This window comes from Salmo salar, chromosome 10 (genome assembly GCF_965601325.2).
Source record: "Salmo salar chromosome 10, fSalSal1, whole genome shotgun sequence".
Classification (NCBI taxonomy): Eukaryota; Metazoa; Chordata; class Actinopteri; order Salmoniformes; family Salmonidae; genus Salmo; species Salmo salar.
In genome coordinates this window covers 50,371,890-50,397,605 of record NC_138300.1, presented here as the reverse complement: position 1 = coordinate 50,397,605, position 25,716 = coordinate 50,371,890, and the positions used below count along the sequence as shown (strand labels likewise).

General features: G+C 43.0%; 1 protein-coding gene across 2 annotated transcripts in view; it reads right to left on the bottom strand.

Annotated features, from left to right (window-relative positions):
* The window catches only part of hmcn1 (hemicentin 1), a 236,670-nt gene that overhangs the window by 83,290 nt on the left and 127,664 nt on the right, over positions 1–25,716 (bottom strand). For both annotated transcript variants that reach the window (XM_045687880.2, XM_045687881.2), the window contains exons 23-32: positions 21,811–21,938; positions 19,144–19,416; positions 18,756–18,851; positions 18,222–18,416; positions 17,332–17,462; positions 16,217–16,364; positions 15,544–15,670; positions 15,290–15,444; positions 14,849–15,127; positions 542–823 (exon numbers count right to left, since the gene is read on the bottom strand). In XM_045687880.2, the coding sequence (XP_045543836.2) occupies positions 542–823; positions 14,849–15,127; positions 15,290–15,444; positions 15,544–15,670; positions 16,217–16,364; positions 17,332–17,462; positions 18,222–18,416; positions 18,756–18,851; positions 19,144–19,416; positions 21,811–21,938 (1,814 nt within the window). The remainder of the gene's footprint in view (positions 1–541; positions 824–14,848; positions 15,128–15,289; positions 15,445–15,543; positions 15,671–16,216; positions 16,365–17,331; positions 17,463–18,221; positions 18,417–18,755; positions 18,852–19,143; positions 19,417–21,810; positions 21,939–25,716) is intronic.

Below are 25,716 nucleotides of genomic sequence, written 5' to 3'. Positions count from 1 at the left end.
TTATATCGCTATTTCTGACTTTTGTGGCGCAGCTGCCTGATTGAAATATGATTTTCATGTGTTCGTATGCGGGGCGCTGTCCTCAGATAATCGCATGGTTTGCTTTTGCCGTAAAGCCTTTTTGAAAGCTGACACAGCGGCTGGATTAACAAGAAGTTAACTTTATTTTGATGTATAACACATATATTTTCAAGAATGTTAAATATTTGAATTTGGTATTTTTGAATTTCGCGCTCTGCATTTTCACCGGATGTTGGGCAGGTGGGACGGTAGAAGTTAAACAATTTAAAGGCAATGCTAACAAATACTAATTGAGTGTATGTAAACTTCTGACCCACTGGAAATGTGATGAAAGAAATAAAAGCAGAAATAAATCATTCTCTACTATTATTCTGACATTTCACATTCTTAAAATAAAGTGGTGATCCTAATTGACCTAAGACAGGGAATTTTTACTAGGATTAAATGTCAGGAATTGTGAAAAAACTGAGTTAAAATGTATTTGGCTAAGGTGTATGCAAACTTCCGACTTCAACTGTACCTAGGACACTGACGTCATAGTTGATCTCCTTCTCCCCAGCAACACTGGTTGCCACGCAGACATAGCGGCCGGCGTCGGACACAGAAGCAGAGAGGATCTCGATTTTTCGGCCTTGCTCCAGAATGTTGATGCTCTCCCCATTCCGGACGGGTACGCCGTCCTTCAACCATGTCAGAGTGGGTGGAGGGTGCCCCCCTGCCTCACACTCCAGGGTAAGGGGCTTAGTGAGTACCACCTTTCTCTCTGTAGTGGTGTCCTGCACCCCCTCGATGGAAGGAGGAACTGAGGGAGAGAGGTTAGGATTAGGTAAACGGTAAACGTCCAACTCTTTGAGGTAGAGTTAGGGAACTTAAGGTAAAGTGAGGTAGAGTTAGGGTAGTTATGGTAAAGTGAGGAAGAGTTAGTGTTCTTACGGCAAAGTGAGGAAGAGTGGTGTGGGGGCTGTGCTTTGGCAAAGTGGGCGGGGTTATATCCTGCCTGTTTGGCCCTGTCCGGGGGTATCATCGGATGGGGCCACAGTGTCTTCTGATCCCTCCTGTCTCAGCCTCCAGTATTTATGCTGCAGTAGTTTATGTGTCTGGGGGCTAGGGTCAGTCTGTAACATCTGGAGTATTTCTCTTGTCTTATCCGGTGTCCTGTGTGAATTTAAATATGCTCTCTCTAATTCTCTCTTTCTCTCTTTCTTTCTTTCTCTCGGAGGACCTGAGCCCTAGGACCATGCCTCAGGACTACCTGGCATGATGACTCCTTGCTGTCCCCAGTCCACCTGGCCGTGCTGCTGCTCCAGTTCAACTGTTCTGCCTGCGGCTATGGAACCCTGACCTGTTCACCGGACGTGCTTGTTGCACCCTCGACAACTACTATGATTATTATTATTTGACCATGCTGGTCATTTATGAACATTTTAACATCTTGACCATGTTCTGTTATAATGTCCACCCGGCACAGCCAGAAGAGGACTGGCCACCCCTCATAGCCTGGTTCCTCTCTAAGTTTCTTCCTAGGTTTTGGCCTTTCTAGGGAGTTTTTCCTAGGGAGTTTTTCCTAGCCACCGTGCTTCTTTCACATGCATTGCTTGCTGTTTGGGGTTTTAGGCTGGGTTTCTGTACAGCACTTTGAGATATCAGCTGATGTACGAAGGGCTATATAAATAAATTTGATTTGAAGAGAAATGGTTCTTACGGTAAAGTGAGGTAGAGTTAGGGTATTGATGGTAAAGTGAGGTTGAGTTAGGGTTCTTACGGTAAAGTGAGGTAGAGTTAGGGTAGTTATGATAAAGTGAGGAAGAGTTAGGGTTATTATGGTAAAGTGAGGTAGAGTTAGGGTACTTACGGTAAAGTGAGGTAGAGTACTTACGGTAAAGTGAGGAACAGTTAGGGTTCTTACGGTAAAGTGAGGAAGAGTTAGGGTTCTTACGGTAAAGTGAGGTAGAGTTAGGGTACTTACGGTAAAGTGAGGTAGAGTTAGGGTACTTACGGTAAAGTGATGTAGAGTTAGGGTACTTACGGTAAAGTGAGGTTGAGTTAGAGTACTTACGGTAAAGTGAGCTAGAGTACTTAGGGTAAAGTGAGGAAGAGTTAGGGTTCTTACGGTAAAGTGAGGTAGAGTACTTACGGTAAAGTGAGGAAGAGTTAGGGTTCTTACGGTAAAGTGAGAAAGAGTTAGGGTTCTTACGCTAAAGTGAGAAAGAGTTAGGGTTCTTAGGCTAAAGTGACAAAGAGTTAGGGTTCTTACGCTAAAGTGAGGTAGAGTTAGGGTTCTTACGGTAAAGTGAGGTAGAGTTAGGGTAGTTATGATAAAGTGAGGAAGAGTTAGGGTTATTATGGTAAAGTGAGGTAGAGTTAGGGTACTTACGGTAAAGTGAGGTAGAGTACTTACGGTAAAGTGAGGAACAGTTAGGGTTCTTACGGTAAAGTGAGGAAGAGTTAGGGTTCTTACGGTAAAGTGAGGTAGAGTTAGGGTACTTACGGTAAAGTGAGGTAGAGTTAGGGTACTTACGGTAAAGTGATGTAGAGTTAGGGTACTTACGGTAAAGTGAGGTTGAGTTAGAGTACTTACGGTAAAGTGAGCTAGAGTACTTAGGGTAAAGTGAGGAAGAGTTAGGGTTCTTACGGTAAAGTGAGGTAGAGTACTTACGGTAAAGTGAGGAAGAGTTAGGGTTCTTACGGTAAAGTGAGAAAGAGTTAGGGTTCTTACGCTAAAGTGAGAAAGAGTTAGGGTTCTTAGGCTAAAGTGACAAAGAGTTAGGGTTCTTACGCTAAAGTGAGGTAGAGTTAGGGTTCTTACGGTAAAGTGAGGTAGAGTTAGGGTACTTACGGTAAAGTGAGGTAGAGTTAGGGTACTTATGGTAAAGTGAGGTTGAGTTAGGGTTCTTACGGTAAAGTGAGTTAGAGTTAGGGTTCCTACGGTAAAGTGAGGTAGAGTTAGGGTAGTTATGGTAAAGTGAGGAAGAGTCAGGGTACTTATGGTAAAGTGAGGTAGAGTTAGGGTTCTTACGGTAAAGTGAGTTAGAGTTAGGGTTCATACGGTAAAGTGAGCTAGAGTACTTAGGGTAAAGTGAGGAAGAGTTAGGGTTCTTACGCTAAAGTGAGAAAGAGTTAGGGTTCTTACGCTAAAGTGAGAAAAAGTTAGGGTTCTTACGCTAAAGTGAGAAAGAGTTAGGGTTCTTACGCTAAAGTGAGGTAGAGTTAGGGTTCCTACGGTAAAGTGAGGAAGAGTTAGGGTAGTTATGGTAAAGTGAGGAAGAGTTTGGGTTCTTAAGGTAAAGTGAGAAAGAGTTAGGGTTCTTAGGCTAAAGTGACAAAGAGTTAGGGTTCTTACGCTAAAGTGAGGTAGAGTTAGGGTTCTTACGGTAAAGTGAGGTAGAGTTAGGGTAGTTATGATAAAGTGAGGAAGAGTTAGGGTTATTATGGTAAAGTGAGGTAGAGTTAGGGTACTTACGGTAAAGTGAGGTAGAGTACTTACGGTAAAGTGAGGAACAGTTAGGGTTCTTACGGTAAAGTGAGGAAGAGTTAGGGTTCTTACGGTAAAGTGAGGTAGAGTTAGGGTACTTACGGTAAAGTGAGGTAGAGTTAGGGTACTTACGGTAAAGTGATGTAGAGTTAGGGTACTTACGGTAAAGTGAGGTTGAGTTAGAGTACTTACGGTAAAGTGAGCTAGAGTACTTAGGGTAAAGTGAGGAAGAGTTAGGGTTCTTACGGTAAAGTGAGGTAGAGTACTTACGGTAAAGTGAGGAAGAGTTAGGGTTCTTACGGTAAAGTGAGAAAGAGTTAGGGTTCTTACGCTAAAGTGAGAAAGAGTTAGGGTTCTTAGGCTAAAGTGACAAAGAGTTAGGGTTCTTACGCTAAAGTGAGGTAGAGTTAGGGTTCTTACGGTAAAGTGAGGTAGAGTTAGGGTACTTACGGTAAAGTGAGGTAGAGTTAGGGTACTTATGGTAAAGTGAGGTTGAGTTAGGGTTCTTACGGTAAAGTGAGTTAGAGTTAGGGTTCCTACGGTAAAGTGAGGTAGAGTTAGGGTAGTTATGGTAAAGTGAGGAAGAGTCAGGGTACTTATGGTAAAGTGAGGTAGAGTTAGGGTTCTTACGGTAAAGTGAGTTAGAGTTAGGGTTCATACGGTAAAGTGAGCTAGAGTACTTAGGGTAAAGTGAGGAAGAGTTAGGGTTCTTACGCTAAAGTGAGAAAGAGTTAGGGTTCTTACGCTAAAGTGAGAAAAAGTTAGGGTTCTTACGCTAAAGTGAGAAAGAGTTAGGGTTCTTACGCTAAAGTGAGGTAGAGTTAGGGTTCCTACGGTAAAGTGAGGAAGAGTTAGGGTAGTTATGGTAAAGTGAGGAAGAGTTTGGGTTCTTAAGGTAAAGTGAGGAAGAGTTAGGGTTCTTACGCTAAAGTGAGAAAGAGTTAGGGTTCTTACGCTAAAGTGAGGTTGAGTTAGGGTTCTTATGGTAAAGTGAGGTAGAGTTAGGGTTCCTACGGTAAAGTGAGGAAGAGTTAGGGTAGTTATGGTAAAGTGAGGAAGAGTTAGGGTTATTATGGTAAAGTGAGGTAGAGTTAGGGTACTTACGGTAAATTGAGGTAGAGTACTTACGGTAAAGTGAGGAACAGTTAGGGTTCTTACGGTAAAGTGAGGAAGAGTTAGCGTTTTTACGGTATAGTGAGGTAGAGTTAGGGTACTTACGGTAAAGTGAGGTAGAGTTAGGGTACTTACGGTAAAGTGATGTAGAGTACTTACGTTAAAGTGAGGAAGAGTTAGGGTTCTTACGGTAAAGTGAGGTAGAGTTAGGGTTCTTACAGTAAAGTGAGGTAGAGTTAGGGTTCTTACGGTAAAGTGAGGTAGAGTTAGGGTACTTACGGTAAAGTGAGGTAGAGTTAGGGTACTTACGGTAAAGTGAGGTAGAGTACTTACGGTAAAGTGAGGAAGAGTTAGGGTTCTTACGGTAAAGTGAGGTAGAGTTAGGGTTCTTACAGTAAAGTGAGGTAGAGTTAGGGTTCTTACGGTAAAGTGAGGTAGAGTTAGGGTACTTACGGTAAAGTGAGGTAGAGTTAGGGTACTTAGGGTAAAGTGATGTAGAGTTAGGGTTCTTATGGTAAAGTGAGGTAGAGTTAGGGTTCTTACAGTAAAGTGAGGTAGAGTTAGGGTACTTATGGTAAAGTGAGGTTGAGTTAGAGTACTTACGGTAAAGTGAGCTAGAGTACTTAGGGTAAAGTGAGGAAGAGTTAGGGTTCTTACGGTAAAGTGAGGTAGAGTACTTACGGTAAAGTGAGGAAGAGTTAGGGTTCTTACGGTAAAGTGAGAAAGAGTTAGGGTTCTTACGCTAAAGTGAGAAAGAGTTAGGGTTCTTACGCTAAAGTGAGAAAGAGTTAGGGTTCTTACGCTAAAGTGAGAAAGAGTTAGGGTTCTTACGCTAAAGTGAGGTAGAGTTAGGGTACTTATGGTAAAGTGAGGTTGAGTTAGGGTTCTTACGGTAAAGTGAGGAAGAGTTAGGGTTCTTACGCTAAAGTGAGAAAGAGTTAGGGTTCTTACGCTAAAGTGAGAAAGAGTTAGGGTTCTTACGCTAAAGTGAGGTAGAGTTAGGGTTCCTACGGTAAAGTGAGGAAGAGTTAGGGTAGTTATGGTAAAGTGAGGAAGAGTCAGGGTACTTATGGTAAAGTGAGGTAGAGTTAGGGTTCTTACGGTAAAGTGAGTTAGAGTTAGGGTTCATACGGTAAAGTGAGCTAGAGTACTTAGGGTAAAGTGAGTAAGAGTTAGGGTTCTTACGCTAAAGTGAGAAAGAGTTAGGGTTCTTACGCTAAAGTGAGAAAGAGTTAGGGTTCTTACGCTAAAGTGAGAAAGAGTTAGGGTTCTTACGCTAAAGTGAGGTAGAGTTAGGGTTCCTACGGTAAAGTGAGGAAGAGTTAGGGTAGTTATGGTAAAGTGAGGAAGAGTTTGGGTTCTTAAGGTAAAGTGAGGAAGAGTTAGGGTTCTTACGCTAAAGTGAGAAAGAGTTAGGGTTCTTACGCTAAAGTGAGGTTGAGTTAGGGTTCTTATGGTAAAGTGAGGTAGAGTTAGGGTTCCTACGGTAAAGTGAGGAAGAGTTAGGGTAGTTATGGTAAAGTGAGGAAGAGTTAGGGTTATTATGGTAAAGTGAGGTAGAGTTAGGGTACTTACGGTAAATTGAGGTAGAGTACTTACGGTAAAGTGAGGAACAGTTAGGGTTCTTACGGTAAAGTGAGGAAGAGTTAGCGTTTTTACGGTATAGTGAGGTAGAGTTAGGGTACTTACGGTAAAGTGAGGTAGAGTTAGGGTACTTACGGTAAAGTGATGTAGAGTACTTACGTTAAAGTGAGGAAGAGTTGGGTTCTTACGGTAAAGTGAGGAACAGTTAGGGTTCTTACGGTAAAGTGAGGAAGAGTTAGCGTTTTTACGGTATAGTGAGGTAGAGTTAGGGTACTTACGGTAAAGTGAGGTAGAGTTAGGGTACTTACGGTAAAGTGATGTAGAGTACTTACGTTAAAGTGAGGAAGAGTTAGGGTTCTTACGGTAAAGTGAGGTAGAGTTAGGGTTCTTACAGTAAAGTGAGGTAGAGTTAGGGTTCTTACGGTAAAGTGAGGTAGAGTTAGGGTACTTACGGTAAAGTGAGGTAGAGTTAGGGTACTTACGGTAAAGTGAGGTAGAGTACTTACGGTAAAGTGAGGAAGAGTTAGGGTTCTTACGGTAAAGTGAGGTAGAGTTAGGGTTCTTACAGTAAAGTGAGGTAGAGTTAGGGTTCTTACGGTAAAGTGAGGTAGAGTTAGGGTACTTACGGTAAAGTGAGGTAGAGTTAGGGTACTTAGGGTAAAGTGATGTAGAGTTAGGGTTCTTATGGTAAAGTGAGGTAGAGTTAGGGTTCTTACAGTAAAGTGAGGTAGAGTTAGGGTACTTATGGTAAAGTGAGGTTGAGTTAGAGTACTTACGGTAAAGTGAGCTAGAGTACTTAGGGTAAAGTGAGGAAGAGTTAGGGTTCTTACGGTAAAGTGAGGTAGAGTACTTACGGTAAAGTGAGGAAGAGTTAGGGTTCTTACGGTAAAGTGAGAAAGAGTTAGGGTTCTTACGCTAAAGTGAGAAAGAGTTAGGGTTCTTACGCTAAAGTGAGAAAGAGTTAGGGTTCTTACGCTAAAGTGAGAAAGAGTTAGGGTTCTTACGTTAAAGTGAGGTAGAGTTAGGGTACTTATGGTAAAGTGAGGTTGAGTTAGGGTTCTTACGGTAAAGTGAGGAAGAGTTAGGGTTCTTACGCTAAAGTGAGAAAGAGTTAGGGTTCTTACGCTAAAGTGAGAAAGAGTTAGGGTTCTTACGCTAAAGTGAGCTAGAGTACTTAGGGTAAAGTGAGGAAGAGTTAGGGTTCTTACGCTAAAGTGAGAAAGAGTTAGGGTTCTTACGCTAAAGTGAGAAAGAGTTAGGGTTCATACGGTAAAGTGAGCTAGAGTACTTAGGGTAAAGTGAGGAAGAGTTAGGGTTCTTACGCTAAAGTGAGAAAGAGTTAGGGTTCTTACGCTAAAGTGAGAAAGAGTTAGGGTTCTTACGCTAAAGTGAGAAAGAGTTAGGGTTCTTACGCTAAAGTGAGGTAGAGTTAGGGTTCCTACGGTAAAGTGAGGAAGAGTTAGGGTAGTTATGGTAAAGTGAGGAAGAGTTTGGGTTCTTAAGGTAAAGTGAGGAAGAGTTAGGGTTCTTACGCTAAAGTGAGAAAGAGTTAGGGTTCTTACGCTAAAGTGAGGTTGAGTTAGGGTTCTTATGGTAAAGTGAGGTAGAGTTAGGGTTCCTACGGTAAAGTGAGGAAGAGTTAGGGTAGTTATGGTAAAGTGAGGAAGAGTTAGGGTTATTATGGTAAAGTGAGGTAGAGTTAGGGTACTTACGGTAAATTGAGGTAGAGTACTTACGGTAAAGTGAGGAACAGTTAGGGTTCTTACGGTAAAGTGAGGAAGAGTTAGCGTTTTTACGGTATAGTGAGGTAGAGTTAGGGTACTTACGGTAAAGTGAGGTAGAGTTAGGGTACTTACGGTAAAGTGATGTAGAGTACTTACGTTAAAGTGAGGAAGAGTTAGGGTTCTTACGGTAAAGTGAGGTAGAGTTAGGGTTCTTACAGTAAAGTGAGGTAGAGTTAGGGTTCTTACGGTAAAGTGAGGTAGAGTTAGGGTACTTACGGTAAAGTGAGGTAGAGTTAGGGTACTTACGGTAAAGTGAGGTAGAGTACTTACGGTAAAGTGAGGAAGAGTTAGGGTTCTTACGGTAAAGTGAGGTAGAGTTAGGGTTCTTACAGTAAAGTGAGGTAGAGTTAGGGTTCTTACGGTAAAGTGAGGTAGAGTTAGGGTACTTACGGTAAAGTGAGGTAGAGTTAGGGTACTTAGGGTAAAGTGATGTAGAGTTAGGGTTCTTATGGTAAAGTGAGGTAGAGTTAGGGTTCTTACAGTAAAGTGAGGTAGAGTTAGGGTACTTATGGTAAAGTGAGGTTGAGTTAGAGTACTTACGGTAAAGTGAGCTAGAGTACTTAGGGTAAAGTGAGGAAGAGTTAGGGTTCTTACGGTAAAGTGAGGTAGAGTACTTACGGTAAAGTGAGGAAGAGTTAGTGTTCTTACGGTAAAGTGAGAAAGAGTTAGGGTTCTTACGGTAAAGTGAGAAAGAGTTAGGGTTCTTACGCTAAAGTGAGAAAGAGTTAGGGTTCTTACGCTAAAGTGAGAAAGAGTTAGGGTTCTTACGCTAAAGTGAGAAAGAGTTAGGGTTCTTACGCTAAAGTGAGGTAGAGTTAGGGTACTTATGGTAAAGTGAGGTTGAGTTAGGGTTCTTACGGTAAAGTGAGGAAGAGTTAGGGTAGTTATGGTAAAGTGAGGAAGAGTTTGGGTTCTTAAGGTAAAGTGAGGAAGAGTTAGGGTTCTTACGTTAAAGTGAGGAAGAGTTAGGGTTCTTACGGTAAAGTGAGGTAGAGTTAGGGTTCTTACAGTAAAGTGAGGTAGAGTTAGGGTTCTTACGGTAAAGTGAGGTAGAGTTAGGGTACTTACGGTAAAGTGAGGTAGAGTTAGGGTACTTACGGTAAAGTGAGGTAGAGTACTTACGGTAAAGTGAGGAAGAGTTAGGGTTCTTACGGTAAAGTGAGGTAGAGTTAGGGTTCTTACAGTAAAGTGAGGTAGAGTTAGGGTTCTTACGGTAAAGTGAGGTAGAGTTAGGGTACTTACGGTAAAGTGAGGTAGAGTTAGGGTACTTAGGGTAAAGTGATGTAGAGTTAGGGTACTTATGGTAAAGTGAGGTAGAGTTAGGGTTCTTACAGTAAAGTGAGGTAGAGTTAGGGTACTTATGGTAAAGTGAGGTTGAGTTAGAGTACTTACGGTAAAGTGAGCTAGAGTACTTAGGGTAAAGTGAGGAAGAGTTAGGGTTCTTACGGTAAAGTGAGGTAGAGTACTTACGGTAAAGTGAGGAAGAGTTAGGGTTCTTACGGTAAGGTGAGAAAGAGTTAGGGTTCTTACGCTAAAGTGAGAAAGAGTTAGGGTTCTTACGCTAAAGTGAGAAAGAGTTAGGGTTCTTACGCTAAAGTGAGAAAGAGTTAGGGTTCTTACGCTAAAGTGAGGTAGAGTTAGGGTACTTATGGTAAAGTGAGGTTGAGTTAGGGTTCTTACGGTAAAGTGAGGAAGAGTTAGGGTAGTTATGGTAAAGTGAGGAAGAGTTTGGGTTCTTAAGGTAAAGTGAGGAAGAGTTAGGGTTCTTACGGTAAAGTGAGGTAGAGTTAGGGTTCTTACGGTAAAGTGAGGTAGAGTTAGGGTAGTTATGATAAAGTGAGGAAGAGTTAGGGTTATTATGGTAAAGTGAGGTAGAGTTAGGGTTCTTACGGTAAAGTGAGGTAGAGTTAGGGTACTTATGGTAAAGTGATGTAGAGTTAGGGTACTTATGGTGAAGTGAGGTAGAGTTAGGGTACTTATGGTAAAGTGAGCTACAGTACTTAGGATAAAGTGAGGAAGAGTTAGGGTTCTTACGGTAAAGGGAGTTAGGGTACTTACGGTAAAGTGAGGTAGAGATAGGGTAGTTACAGAGAGTGAGGAAGAGTTAGGGTAGTTACGGTAAAGTGAGGTAGAGTACTTACGGTAAAGTGAGGAAGAGTTAGCCTTCTTACGGTAAAGTGAGGTAGAGTTAGGGTACTTACGGTAAAGTGAGGTAGAGTACTTACGGTAAAGTGAGGAAGAGTTAGGGTTCTTACGGTAAAGTGAGGTAGAGTTAGGGTTCTTACGGTAAAGTGAGGTAGAGTTAGGGTACTTATGGTAAAGTGATGTAGAGTTAGGGTACTTACGGTGAAGTGAGGTAGAGTTAGGGTACTTATGGTAAAGTGAGCTACAGTACTTAGGATAAAGTGAGGAAGAGTTAGGGTTCTTACGGTAAAGTGAGTTAGGGTACTTACGGTAAAGTGAGGTAGAGATAGGGTAGTTACGGTAAAGTGAGGAAGAGTTAGGGTAGTTACGGTAAAGTGAGGAAGAGTTTGGGTTCTTACGGTAAAGAGAGGAAGAGTTAGGGTTCTTACCGTAAAGTGAGGTAGAGTTAGGGTACTTACGGTAAAGTGAGGTAGAGTACTTACGGTAAAGTGAGGAAGAGTTAGGGTTCTTACGGTAAAGCGAGGAAGAGTTAGGGTACTTATGGTAAAGTGAGGTAGAGTTAGGGTTCCTACGGTAAAGTGAGGTAGAGTTAGGGTACTTACGGTAAAATGAGGTAGGGTTCTTACGGGTAAAGTGAGGTAGAGTTAGGATTCTTTCGGGTAAAGTGAGGTAGAGTTAGGGTACTTACGGTAAAGTGAGGTACAGTTAGGGTACTTATGGTAAAGTGAGGTTGAGTTAAGGTTCTTACGGTAAAGTGAGGTAGAGTTAGAGTACTTACGGTAAAGTGAGAAAGAGTTAGGGTTCTTACGCTAAATTGAGAAAGAGTTAGTGTTCTTACGCTAAAGTGAGAAAGAGTTAGGGTTCTTACGCTAAAGTGAGAAAGAGTTAGGGTTCTTACGCTAAAGTGAGAAAGAGTTAGGGTTCTTACGCTAAAGTGAGGTAGAGTTAGGGTACTTATGGTAAAGTGAGGTTGAGTTAGGGTTCTTACGGTAAAGTGAGTTAGAGTTAGGGTTCCTACGGTAAAGTGAGGTAGAGTTAGGGTACTTATGGTAAAGCGAGGTTGAGTTAGGGTTCTTACGGTAAAGTGAGGTAGAGTTAGAGTACTTACGGTAAAGTGAGCTAGAGTACTTAGGGTAAAGTGAGGAAGAGTTAGGGTTCTTACGGTAAAGTGAGGTAGAGTACTTACGGTAAAGTGAGGAAGAGTTAGGGTTCTTACGGTAAAGTGAGAAAGAGTTAGGGTTCTTACGGTAAAGTGAGGAAGAGTTAGGGTTCTTACGGTAAAGTGAGAAAGAGTTTGGGTTCTTACGCTAAAGTGAGGTAGAGTTAGGGTTCTTACGGTAAAGTGAGGTAGAGTTAGGGTTCCTACGGTAAAGTGAGGTAGAGTTAGGGTAGTTATGGTAAAGTGAGGAAGAGTTAGGGTACTTACGATAAAGTGAGGTAGAGTTCGGGTAGTTATGGTAAAGTGAGGTTGAGTTAGAGTACTAACAGTAAAGTGAGGTAGAGTTAGGGTACTTACGGTAAAGTGAGGTAGAGTTAGGGTACTTACGGTAAAGTGAGTTAGAGTTAGGGTTCCTACGGTAAAGTGAGGTAGAGTTAGGGTAGTTATGGTAAATTGGGGAAGAGTTAGGGTACTTACGGTAAAGTGAGGTAGAGTTAGGGTACTTATGGTAAAGTGAGGTAGAGTTAGGGTACTTATGGTAAAGCAAGGTTTAGTTAGGGTTCTTACGGTAAAGTGAGGTAGAGTACTTACGGTAAAGTGAGGAAGAGTTAGGGTTCTTACGGTAAAGTGAGAAAGAGTTAGGGTTCTTACGGTAAAGTGAGGAAGAGTTAGGGTTCTTATGGTAAAGTGAGAAAGAGTTAGGGTTCTTACGCTAAAGTGAGGTAGAGTTAGGGTTCTTACGGTAAAGTGAGGTAGAGTTAGGGTTCCTACGGTAAAGTGAGGTAGAGTTAGGGTAGTTATGGTAAAGTGAGGAAGAGTTAGGGTACTTACGGTAAAGTGAGGTAGAGTTAGGGTACTTATGGTAAAGTGAGGTTGAGTTAGGGTTCTTACGGTAAAGTGAGGTGGAGTTAGGGTTCCTATGGTAAAGTGAGGTAGAGTTAGGGTAGTTATGGTAAAGTGAGGAAGAGTTAGACTATTTACGGTAAAGTGAGGTAGAGTTAGGGTACTTATGGTAAAGTGAGGTTGAGTTAGGGTTCTTACGGTAAAGTGAGGTAGAGTTAGGGTACTTATGGTAAAGTGATGTAGAGTTAGGGTACTTACGGTGAAGTGAGGTAGAGTTAGGGTACTTATGGTAAAGTGAGGTTGAGTTAGGGTTCTTACGGTAAAGTGAGTTAGAGTTAGGGTTCCTACGGTAAAGTGAGGTAGAGTTAGGGTACTTATGGTAAAGCGAGGTTGAGTTAGGGTTCTTACGGTAAAGTGAGGTAGAGTTAGAGTACTTACGGTAAAGTGAGCTAGAGTACTTAGGGTAAAGTGAGGAAGAGTTAGGGTTCTTACGGTAAAGTGAGGTAGAGTACTTACGGTAAAATGAGGAAGAGTTAGGGTTCTTACGGTAAAGTGAGAAAGAGTTAGGGTTCTTACGGTAAAGTGAGGAAGAGTTAGGGTTCTTACGGTAAAGTGAGAAAGAGTTTGGGTTCTTACGCTAAAGTGAGGTAGAGTTAGGGTTCTTACGGTAAAGTGAGGTAGAGTTAGGGTTCCTACGGTAAAGTGAGGTAGAGTTAGGGTAGTTATGGTAAAGTGAGGAAGAGTTAGGGTACTTACGATAAAGTGAGGTAGAGTTCGGGTAGTTATGGTAAAGTGAGGTTGAGTTAGGGTTCTTACGGTAAAGTGAGGTAGAGTTAGGGTACTTACGGTAAAGTTAGGTAGAGTTAGAGTACTTACGGTAAAGTTAGGTAGAGTTAGAGTACTAACAGTAAAGTGAGGTAGAGTTAGGGTACTTACGGTAAAGTGAGGTAGAGTTAGGGTACTTACGGTAAAGTGAGTTAGAGTTAGGGTTCCTACGGTAAAGTGAGGTAGAGTTAGGGTAGTTATGGTAAATTGGGGAAGAGTTAGGGTACTTACGGTAAAGTGAGGTAGAGTTAGGGTACTTATGGTAAAGTGAGGTAGAGTTAGGGTACTTATGGTAAAGCGAGGTTGAGTTAGGGTTCTTACGGTAAAGTGAGGTAGAGTACTTACGGTAAAGTGAGGAAGAGTTAGGGTTCTTACGGTAAAGTGAGAAAGAGTTAGGGTTCTTACGGTAAAGTGAGGAAGAGTTAGGGTTCTTATGGTAAAGTGAGAAAGAGTTAGGGTTCTTACGCTAAAGTGAGGTAGAGTTAGGGTTCTTACGGTAAAGTGAGGTAGAGTTAGGGTTCCTACGGTAAAGTGAGGTAGAGTTAGGGTAGTTATGGTAAAGTGAGGAAGAGTTAGGGTACTTACGGTAAAGTGAGGTAGAGTTAGGGTACTTATGGTAAAGTGAGGTTGAGTTAGGGTTCTTACGGTAAAGTGAGGTGGAGTTAGGGTTCCTATGGTAAAGTGAGGTAGAGTTAGGGTAGTTATGGTAAAGTGAGGAAGAGTTAGGCTATTTACGGTAAAGTGAGGTAGAGTTAGGGTACTTATGGTAAAGTGAGGTTGAGTTAGGGTTCTTACGGTAAAGTGAGGTAGAGTTAGGGTTCCTACGGTAAAGTGAGGAAGAGTTAGGGTACTTATGGTAAAGTGAGGAAGAGTTTGGGTTCTTACGGTAAAGTGAGGAAGAGTTAGGGTTATTACGGTAAAGTGAGGTAGAGTTAGGGTACTTACGGTAAAGTTAGGTAGAGTTAGAGTACTTACGGTAAAGTTAGGTAGAGTTAGAGTACTAACAGTAAAGTGAGGTAGAGTTAGGGTACTTACGGTAAAGTGAGGTAGAGTTAGGGTACTTATGGTAAAGTGAGGTTGAGTTAGGGTTCTTACGGTAAAGTGAGTTAGAGTTAGGGTTCCTACGGTAAAGTGAGTTAGAGTTAGGCTTGTTATGGTAAAGCGGGGAAGAGTTAGGGTACTTACGGTAAAGTGAGGTAGAGTTAGGGTACTTATGGTAAAGTGAGGTAGAGTTAGGGTACTTATGGTAAAGCGAGGTTGAGTTAGGGTTCTTACGGTAAAGTGAGAGGGAGTTAGAGTACTTACGGTAAAGTGAGCTAGAGTACTTAGGGTAAAGTGAGGAAGCGTTAGGGTTCTTACGGTAAAGTGAGGTGGAGTACTTACGGTAAAGTGAGGAAGAGTTAGGGTTCTTACGGTAAAGCGAGGAAGAGTTAGGGTTCTTACGCTAAAGTGCAGAAGAGTTAGGGTTCTTACGGTAAAGTGAGGAAGAGTTAGGGTACTTACGGTAAAGTGAGGAAGAGTTAGGGTACTTACGGTAAAGTGAGGAAGAGTTAGGGTACTTACGGTAAAGTGAGGTAGAGTTAGGGTACTTACAGTAAAGTGAGGTAGAGTTAGGGTACTTATGGTAAAGTGAGGTAGAGTTAGTGTACTTATGGTAAAGTGAGGTAGAGTTAGGGTTCTTACGGTAATGTAAGGTAGAATTGGGGTACTTACGGTAAAGTGAGGTAGAGATAGGGAACTTACGGTGAAGTGAGGTTAAGTTAGGGAACTTACCGTAAAGTGAGGTAGAGTTAGGGAATGTACAGTAAAGTGAGGCAGATTGAGGTCTTAAGGTAAACTTCCAGCTCTTTGAGGTAGAGTTAGAGTACCTACGGTAAAGTGAGGAAGAGTTGGGGTACTTACGGTAAACGTCCAGCTCAAAGTTCTTCTCTTTAGTGCCCGCCACACTGGTGACCCTGCAGCTGAACTGACCAGTGTCAGACGCCTGGGCGCGTGGGATCCGCAGGAAGTGACCTCGGTCCACATACTGCGCCTGGTGGCTGGACAGGATGGCCTCTCCGTTACGGTACCAGGTGATGGCGGGGAGCGGAACGCCGCGTGCCTCACACTCCAGCGTTACTACGGTATCCAGGAGGGCGGTGACCTCTGAGGTCACGTTACCACCCTTTATAGTGGGAGGGACTAAGGTGAGGGTGAGAGGGGATGAGAGATATGAGAGATATGTAAATCAGAATACACACCCCATGCAAACACTCTTTAAACATTCATCTGACTAATTCACCTTAGTTACAGCAAACTGAGACACACGTACACATTTACGCACAGGCTTTGATCCACACCCACCGTAGACACTGAGGTTGAAGTCTTTGGTCTGTTTGCCCGCCGCGTTGGTGACACTACACTGGTAGCGTGCCTGGTCTCCGAGACGAGCACTCTTTATTTTCAATGTCTGGCCCTTGTTGCTGACCTCTATGTTGGGGTCACCTAGGAACACCAGTCTGGGAGAGAGAGGGAAGACACATCCCATGGGATTAGAATCACATCCAGTTGAATTGTTCATATTAGTCTATACACAACTGGTGGAAGAGGGAACTCACTTCCTGTCTTTGTACCACTGGATTGTGGGAAAGGGAGTTCCTTTGACCTTACAGTCCAGACTGATCTCCTGGTTGAGCACTGCCGACACATCCCGAGGGGAGCCGGTCCCTACGATGGTGGGGGGGACTAAAGGCAGGGAACATGGGGAAGAGTGGAGATATGAATGAGATCAAAGAGTCAAAGGAAACTAAATCATTTTTCTTTGTGAAAATTATTATATCATTGTCCAATACAGTAACAAGTCCAGCTGTAATATGAGTAAGCCAACAGAATCCTGCCTTTTCTCCAACCAACCAATCAGCCTCCCCACCGCCCATCAGTGCTGCCTCCACTCACCCAGCCAGTCAGTGCTGCCTCCATTCACCCAGCCAGTCAGTGCTGCCTCCACTCACCCAGCCAGCCAGTGCTGCCTCCACTCACCCAGCCAGTCAGTGCTGCCTCCACTCACCCAGCCCGTCAGTGCTGCCTCCATTCACCCAGCCCGTTAGTGCTGCCTCCACTCACCCAGCCAGTCAGTGCTGCCTCCACTCACCCAGCCCGTCAGTGCTGCCTCCATTCACCTAGCCCGTCAGTGCTGCCTCCACTCACCCAGCCAGTCAGTGCTGCCTCCACTCACCCAGCCCGTCAGTGCTGCCTCCACTCACCCAGCCCGTCAGTGCTGCCTCCACTCACCCAGCACTTCCAGGAGGAAGTCCTTCTCTGTACTTCCTGCGATGTTGATGGCCTTGCAGCTATAACTTCCTGCGTCTGCCATGGCGGCCTTCAATAGCCTCAGGGTCTTCCCCCGCTGCAAGATCTGAACACTGCTACTAGGAACCACCTACACACACATGCACAAATTGAGAAATCGTTAAGAGATTCACATATTGAATAAATATATATATATGTGTACTCCTATCAGTGGAGGCTGGTCAGGGGAGGACGGTTCATAAGCTAATGGAATGGTATCAAACACATGGAAACCATGTGTTTGATGTGCTTCGATACCATTCCATTAACTCCGTTCCAGCCATTACTATGAACCTGTCCTCCCCAATATAGGTTCCACCAGCCACCTGTGACTCACATACTGTATGTGCTCATTTCAAATTCATTGTTAATTGAACTTCTTTTGATCTGACAGCAGACAGACAACAGAACTATACTTTAGGTTTTACTTTATTACTGAATTAACATGTAAATTATGATTTTCCCATCTGCAGGACATGAGCTCTGTTGGAAAAGAAAGAACACGGTGGCAGCCAAATAACAACACTTAGCCTGCAGGAATATATTCTATTACAGTGTACAGTTTAGGCTTATGCTCCCATATGAATATATCATCATTATTATTGTGATGTGTGAGCCTGCTGCTTCTAAAACATCATTAGATACAGTATTTCCTCGTTACTGTTTTTATTCCACACACACACACACACACACACACACAAACACACACACACACACACAGACACACACACGGCCCGACACACAAACCATTCATGATGCTACCCGTGATGCTACCTGTGACGCTACTCCGGACCTCGTACAGGCCCAGTACTCTGGACCTCGTAAGGTAAGATTTGAATACCCCTGCTCTAAGTAATGGATGTATTTAATGATTAAAGGTCTGTTATCATATTCACAATACTTAGTAGTGTAAAACAATCCAAGACTAAAAGGCTGATTTATTAGTAGTCAATCATCTATTCAGGAGACACTCTATTATGTATCAAATGAATGTGGATGACTTATGTTTTATCCTAACACCCATCTCTACAGCAGCTGTGTAATATGAGTTCACCTACAGGAACGCCATCCTTGTACCAGGTGATGACGGGAACGGGACTTCCTGTGACATCACACACCAGGTTGGTGGGCTGGTTCAGCACCACTGACACGTTGCCCGGCGACCCGTTGTCACGGAGATCTGGGGGCACTGTATGGAGGGCATAGGACAAAGGTCAGGTCTGCTATGCTTATTGTGCTATACTTCAACAGTGCTACTAGTGGCGTAGTGGAGGGTAAACATCGTTACTTTACTCACCGCAGACAATGACCAGCGTTTACCCACCTATTGTTTTTTTACCTGAATACTAACACATGACATAGTATTTCCATATTATTTAAGCAGTAATACCACATGAAAAAGTATTACCATAGCATTTTAGCAGTACTACCACATGACAAAGTATTAATATAGTTATTTTAAAGTACTACCACATGACATAGTATGAATATAGTACTTTAAAAGTACTACCACATGACATAGTATTAATATAGTACTTTAGCAGTAATACCACATGACATAGTATTAATATAGTACATTAAAAGTAATACCACATGTCATAGTATTAATATAGTACTTTAGCAGAAATACCACATTACATAGTATTAATATAGTGCTTTAGCAGTAATAGCACATGACATAGTATTACTGTAATTTTTAGCAGTACTACCACATTACATACTATTAATATAGTACTTTAGCAATAATACCACATTACATAGTATTAGTATAGTACTTTAGCAGTAATAGCACATTATATAGTATTAAGACACTGTGAGACACTGTAAGACAATGGGTTACCATATGACAAAGTGCTACCATAAACTACCATATAATTCAGTTCTACTATTGATTCAGTACCACTACTACTACAGTAGTATTGTAGTATTCTACACTAGGCTAGCTCACCGTTGACTTTGAGCTGGTACTTCTTCTGGGTGGTGCCAGCCTCATTGGCGGCAGTGCAGACATACTCTCCGTTGTCCAGCTGAGACACCGATGCCAGGATGAGAAGGGTTCCATCCTCCATGATGGTCAGACCGGGCTCGTTCCCTGTCAGCTCCTGACCATTACGCAACCACTTTATCACAGGGGTAGGAGTGCCTGAGGGGAAAAGAAAGAGAGAGAAAGAAAAGTGGTAAGATAAGTGAGCAAACATGGGCAAATTATGTTTAGATTGATGTTGTCTACAGGATATACAAAAACAACTATCAATAAAATGCATTTATAATGCCCTTTTTACATCAGCTGATGTCAAAATGTGCTTATACAGAAACCCAGCCTAAAACCCCAAACAGCAAGCTATGCAGTTGTAGAAGAACAACATCCAGTCTATTGTATAAGGATGACTGAAGGGGAACCTTACTGATTGACAGATGACACATTTTGTTTAATGGATGCTATTGTGATTAGATGACTGTATAAAGCAGAGTTGGTTATCACCTTTGGCTGGGCAGGGGAAGGCAATGCGCTGGTTGGCTACTCTCTCCTGGTGGGGGCTGTTGAAGGGGGGCTCCAGGACATCAACCACGGGGGGAACTGAGGAGGGAGGTGACAGGGAAGACACACCACATTAATGATAAGAACAACTGTGCATGGGCATATCCTTAACCTTTCAGTTTAGGTTTAGGATAAACAATATCTTAATCCTAAACCTAACTATGTTTGAAAAGAGTTTGGATGCAGCATTGCCAATCCATGTTGGGTTAAATACGGAAGACACATTTCGGTTGAATGCATTCAATTGTGCTACTGACTAGGTGTCACCTTTCCCTTTAACTATTATTCTAAAGAATCTCCGGTGTGGCTTATAGGGGACTCAGTGACTCACCTTGCACCTGCAGCTGTACGTTGGCCTGGTCTCTTCCAGCGATGCTGGTGGCCAGGCAGGTGTAGGTCCCTTGATCACTCAGCTCCACCTTGCCTAAGGTCAGAGAGCCATCGGGGGAGGTCCTGTACTGTGTCCCGTCCACCACCAGGGCGGCGCCATCCTTCAGCCAGGCCAGGAAGGGCTGTGGAACCCCCCGTGCCACGCAGGGAAGATCCACAGGGTGCCCCACCTGCACCTTCAACACCCTCGGGCCAGCCTGAATACTGGGGGGCACTGGAGAGGAGAGGAGAGGAGAGGAGAGGAGAGGAGAGGAGAGGAGAGGAGAGGAGAGGAGAGGAGAGGAGAGGAGAGGAGAGGAGAGGAGAGGCAGTCAGAGGAAACAGTCATTCAGTGGAGAGAGTGAGACAGACAGGAGAGAAGACAGGCAGTCAGTGGAGAGAGACAGACAGGAGAGAAGACAGGCAGTCAGTGGAGAGAGACAGACAGGAGAGAAGACAGGCAGTCAGTGGTGAAAGACAGACAGGAGAGAAGACAGGCAGTCAGTGGAGAGAGACAGACAGGAGAGAAGACAGGCAGTCAGTGGAGAGAGACAGACAGGAGAGAAGACAGGCAGTCAGTGGTGAAAGACAGACAGGAGAGAAGACAGGCAGTCAGTGGAGAGAGACAGACAGGAGAGAAGACAGGCAGTCAGTGGAGAGAGACAGACAGGAGAGAAGACAGGCAATCAGTGGAGAACAAGGATTATACAGTAAATGAGGTATTCCACACACTGAGATATTTTCTTAACAAGCCATCATCTAGATTATCAGTCACATTCAGCTTTCCTCCACTGCTTTGCTGTGTCAGATATATCTGAGCAGTCTAACAGTGCTATTCCCCAGTCTGTGGCTGTGAGTGTTTTTCTATGTTTGGACAAAAAAGCGCAGTACGCCTCAGAACCCTCTTCGCCCCGGCAGGTGATATAATGTGCTATTCAGATGCCATTCAGATTGCTGCTGCAGGTTAATTGTAGTGTTCAGACTACTTTAGTCATTTCCACAAACACTTCAAACAGTCCTGAGTGCCTGACTCAGTGTACTCATCTAGACAACGCTGTCATTTCCCTTAATTTCCCTCTCCTCTCTTCTCTTCTCCCTCTCTTTCCGTCTGTCTGTCTGTCTACCCGTCTGTCTGTGTAGATTGAGTTTAAACACCCTTGCTGGTCTTGCCCAGGCCCAGTGAGCAATGTTAATGTGTCTGGGGCTGAGTGAGTAATGTTCGTGCAGTGTTCTCACACATCAGGTATTTAACATCTAATGAGTGTGTCTGCTGCAACTGAGGAATTGAGGCTGTTCTGAGGGCAAAAGGGGGTGCAACTCAATATTAGGAAGGTGTTCTTAATGTTTTGTTCACTCAGTGTATATATCACTGCACTGGAGAGGACAGTCTGCAGCACTCGGCCTCACACTACTGAACTCAGAAATCAAATGTCTGTTGATGATCTGGTGCTTCTGTCCCCAACCAAGGCAGGACTACAGCAGCACCTAGATCTTCTGCACAGATTCTGTCAGACTTGGGCCCTGAGTAAATCTCAGTAAGACGAAAATCATGGTGTTCCAAAAATGGTTTAGTTGCCAGGACCACAAATACAAATTCCATCTAGACACCGTTGCCCTAGAGCACACAAAAAAATTACACATACCTCGGCCTAAACATCAACACCACAGGTAACTTCCACAAAGCTGTGAACGATCTGAGAGACAAGGCAAGAAGGGCCTTCTACGCCATCAAAAGGAACATAAAACTTGACATCCCAATTAGGGTCTGGCAAAAAATACTTCAATCAGCTATAGAACCCATTGCCCTCTAAGGTTGTGAGGTCTGGGGTCTGCTCACCAACCAATAATTCACAAAATGGGACAAACACCCAATTGAGACTCTGCATGCAGAATTCTGCTAAAATATACTTTGTGTACAACGCAAAACACCAAATTAGGACTATACACACTAGTTATCAACATCCAGAAAAGAGCTGTTCAATTCTACAACCACCTAAAAGGAAGTGATGCCCACACGTTCCACCACAAAACAGTAAATATTGAGTAAAATATTTACTGTTAAATTTGAGTCGTTTTTTGTTGATATTGTTTTGTGTCTTCTCACTTTTATTTATTGTTCATTTCACTTTATTTGGCCATGTAAGCATGTTTCCCATGCCAATGAAGCCCCTTTGAATTGAGAGAGAGAGAGCGAGAGCAAGCGAGAGAGAGCGAGAGAGAGAGAGAGAGAGGGATTTTCATGCCACGTCTGGCAGGACAGTTTATTGTTCTGACCGATTTTCTTTTATGAAAGGGTCTAGTTAAGCTGGGTCTAGTTAAGCTGGGTCTAGTTAAGCTGGGTCTAGTTAAACTGGGTCTAGTTAAGCTGGGTCTAGTTTAACTGGGTCTAGTTAAGCTGGGTCTAGTTAAGCTGGGTCTAGTTAAGCTGGGTCTAGGTTTGTGTTCAGTTGAAGTTTTAGTAGAACTTCCTCCCCTATCCCGATGTGCTTAAGATGTACACATGAAACTACTGAGACATGTTATACACTGTTAGAATATTGTTACGTGGAAAGGGGTATTCTGCCAGCAGCTATACGATGTACATGTACACATTAATTTCATGTGCTATCGTTGTAGTGTTGACCCTTACCGAGGACACTGAGGAGAATGTTTTGGGTGAAGTTGCCTGCGATGTTAGAGGCCACACACACATACAGACCACTGTCTGACACCCGGCTCTCCAGGATCTTCATGGAACCAGAGGGCAGCTGGGTGTGTCTGGGAGAGGAATCACACAAACACAAATGTAAATACACATCAAGTAAACTGAACACGCACACAGGGATACATACAGTGCATTCGGAAAGTATTCAGATTGTTTGACTTTTTCCACATTTTGTTACGTTACAGCCTTATTCTAAAATGGATGAAATAAAAATTGTTCCTTATCAATCTACACACAATACCCCATAATGTCACGACTTCCGCCGAAGTCGGTCCCTCTCCTTGTTCGGGCGGCGTTCGGCGGTCGACGTCACCGGCCTTCTAGCCATCGCTGATCCACCTTTCATTTTCCATTTGTTTTGTCTTGTCTTTCCATACACCTGGTTTCAATTCAATCATTACATGTTGTGTATTTAACCCTCTGCTCCCCCCATGTCCTTGTCCGGAATTGTTTATTGTAAGTGCTTGTGCACGTTATGTCTGGTGTGCGTCGGGTTTTGTACCCATTTATTGATTGTTTTGTTTTCCTGTGGTTTATATTATTAAACTGCGTCGTTGGAAACACAGTTTTTGTTCTCCTCTGTGCCTGACTTCTCTGCCGCCAGTACACACCCCTTACACATAATGACAAAGCAAAACCACATTTAGACATTTTGGCAAATGTATATAAAAAAAATGGAATATCACATTTACATAAGTATTCAGACCCTTTACTCAGTACTTTCTTGAAGCACCTTTGGCAGCGATTACAGCACCGAATCTTTTTGGGTATGACACTACAAGCTTGGCACACCTGTATTTGGGGAGTTTCTCCTATTCTTCACTGCAGATCCTCTCAACCTCTGTCAGGTTGGATGGGGAACGTCGCTGGACAGCTATTTTCAGGTCTCTCCAGAGATGTTCGATCAGGTTCAAGTCTGGGCTCTGGCTGGGCCACTCAAGGACATTCAGAGATTTGTCCCGAAGCCACTCCTGCGTTGTCTTGGCTGTTTGCTTAGGGCTGTTGTCCTGTTGGAAGGTGAACCTTCGCCCCTGTCTGAGGTCCTGAGCGCTCTGGAGATAGTTTTCATCAAGGATCTCTCTGTATTTTGCTCCATCCATCTTCCCCTCAATCCTGATTAGTCTCCCAGTCCCTGCCACTGAAAAACATCCCCACAGCATGCTTCACCGTAGGGATGGTGACAGGTTACCTCCAGATGTGACGCTTGGCATTCAGGCCAAAGAGTTCAATCTTGGTTTCATCAAACTAGAGAATCTTGTTTCTCATGGTCTGAGTCCTTTAGCTGCCTTTTGGCAAACTCAAAGTGGGCTGTCATGTGCCTTTTACAGAGGAGTGGCCACTCTACCATAAAGGCTTGATTGGTGGAGTGCTGCACAGATGGTTGTCCTTCTGGAAGGTTCTCCCATCTCCACAGAGAAACACTAGAACTCAGTCAGAGTGACCATCAGGTTCTTGGTCACCTCCCTGACCAAGGCCCTTATCCCCCAATTGCTCAGTTTGGCTGAGGGGCCAGCTCTATGAAGAGCCTTGTTGGTTCCAAACATTTTCCATTTAACCCTTGTGCTTTGCTGAAAAAAAATGAAGCCCATTGTTATATGGGTCAGATTGACCCGCACAGTTTAAACACCCTCTAGACAGTCAAAGGACCAAGTAAGAACAGCCCAAAATGTATTGTCTTGTCAGACCTTTCAGAAAGAAGAAATACAATAACTATTTGTTAAACATATTTCCTTTCTCACAAACAAGCATTTTCTGTTTGGAGCTCATTATGAGTGTCTGTGTCAGAGATCTGCTGCTCTCGCACTGAGAAGGAGAAGCTCCTTTCCACCCAAACATAATTATAAAAGTGCAATCAGAACCAGTCAAAACAAAATAAATCAAAGACACTTGTTTATTTTGGACCTGTGCAAATATCTACACTGTGTGCACAATTATTAGGCAAGTCAGTATTTTGACCATATCATCATTAATATGCATATTTCCCAACTCCAAGCTGTATAAACTGGAATGCTTATTGGATTTAAGCATATCAGGTGATGTGTATTTGTGTAATGAGGGAGGGTGTGGCCTAAGGAGATCAACACCCTATATCAAGGTGTGTATAATTATTAGGCAGCTTCTTTTCCTCAGGCAAAATGGGCCAAAAAAAGAGATTTAACTGACTCTGAAAAGTCAAAAATTGTAAAAAGTATTTCAGAGGAATGCAGCACTCTTGAAATTGCTAAGATATTGGGGCGTGATCACAGAACCATCAAACTTTTTGTTGCAAATAGTCAACAGGGTCGCAAGAATCGTGTTGAGAAAAAAAGACGCAAATTAACTGCCAAAGATTTGAGAAGAATCAAACGTGAAGCTACCAGGAACCCATTATCCTCCAGTGCTGTCATATTCCAGAACTGCAACCTACCTGGAGTGCCCAGAAGTACAAGGTGGTCAGTGCTCAGAGACATGGCCAAGGTAAGGAAGGCTGAAACCCGACCACCACTGAACAAGACACATAAGTTGAAACGTCAAGACTGGGCCAAGAAATATCTGAAGACAGATTTTTCAAAGGTTTTATGGACTGATGAGATGAGAGTGACTCTTGACGGACCAGATGGATGGGCCCGTGGCTGGATCAGTAACGGGCACGGAGCTGCACTTCGACTCAGACGCCAGCAAGGTGGAGGTGGGGTACTGGTATGGGGTGGTATTATTAAAGATGAGCTAGTTGGACCTTTTCGGGTTGAAAATGGACTCAAACTCAACTCCCAAACCTACTGGCAGTTTTTAGAAGACACTTTCTTCAAGCAGTGGTACAGGAAAAAGTCTGCATCTTTCAAGAAGACCATGATTTTTATGCAGGACAATGCTCCATCGCATGCATCGAAGTACTCCACTGCGTGGCTAGCCAGTAAAGGCCTTAAAGATGAAAGAATAATGACATGGCCCCCTTCCTCACCTGACCTAAACCCTATTGAGAACTTGTGGTCCCTTGTTAAACGGAGGATTTACGGTGAAGGAAAACAGTACACCTCTCTGACCAGTGTCTGGGAGACTGTGGTTGCTGCTGCACACAAAGTTGATGGTCAACAGATCAAGAAACTGACAGACTCCATGGATGGAAGGCTTATGACTGTTATTGAAATGAAGGGTGGCTATATTGGTCACAGATTTTTTTTTTTAAATGTCAGAAATGTTTATTTATACATTTTGAGTTGTTTGTTAATTATTCTCACTTTAACAGATGAAAATAAACAAGTGAGATGGGGAACTTTTCGTTTTTCATTTAGTTGCATAATAATTCTGCACACTAATAGTTGCCCAATAATTGTGCACACATAGATATTCTCCAAAGAAAGCCAAAACCTCACTTTTACTTTCTTAAATATTTAGGCTGGTTTAGGCTGGTTTCTGTATAGCACTTTGTGACATCTGCTGATGTAAAAAGGGTTTTATAAATACATTTGATTGATTGATTGATTGATTGATTGATTGATTGATTGATTGATTGATTGATTGCATTGCATTTCGAGTCTCATAGCAAAGGGTCTGAATACTTATGTAAAAAAGGTATTTCATTTTTGTAGAAAAAAATTCTAAAACCCTGTTTTTGCTTTGTCATTATGGGGTATTGTGTGTAGATTAATGAGGGGAAAAAATTAATTAATCAATTTTAGAATAATGCTGTAATGTAACAAAATGTGGAAAAAGTCAAGGGTTCTGAATACTTTCCGAATGCACTGTACACATACACACACATTGACACACACTGTCTTTCCTAGCCCTTGAAATGAAAACTTTCTGATACACATCAACCACACAGTCAGCCATGTTGAGTCGAGCCACGTC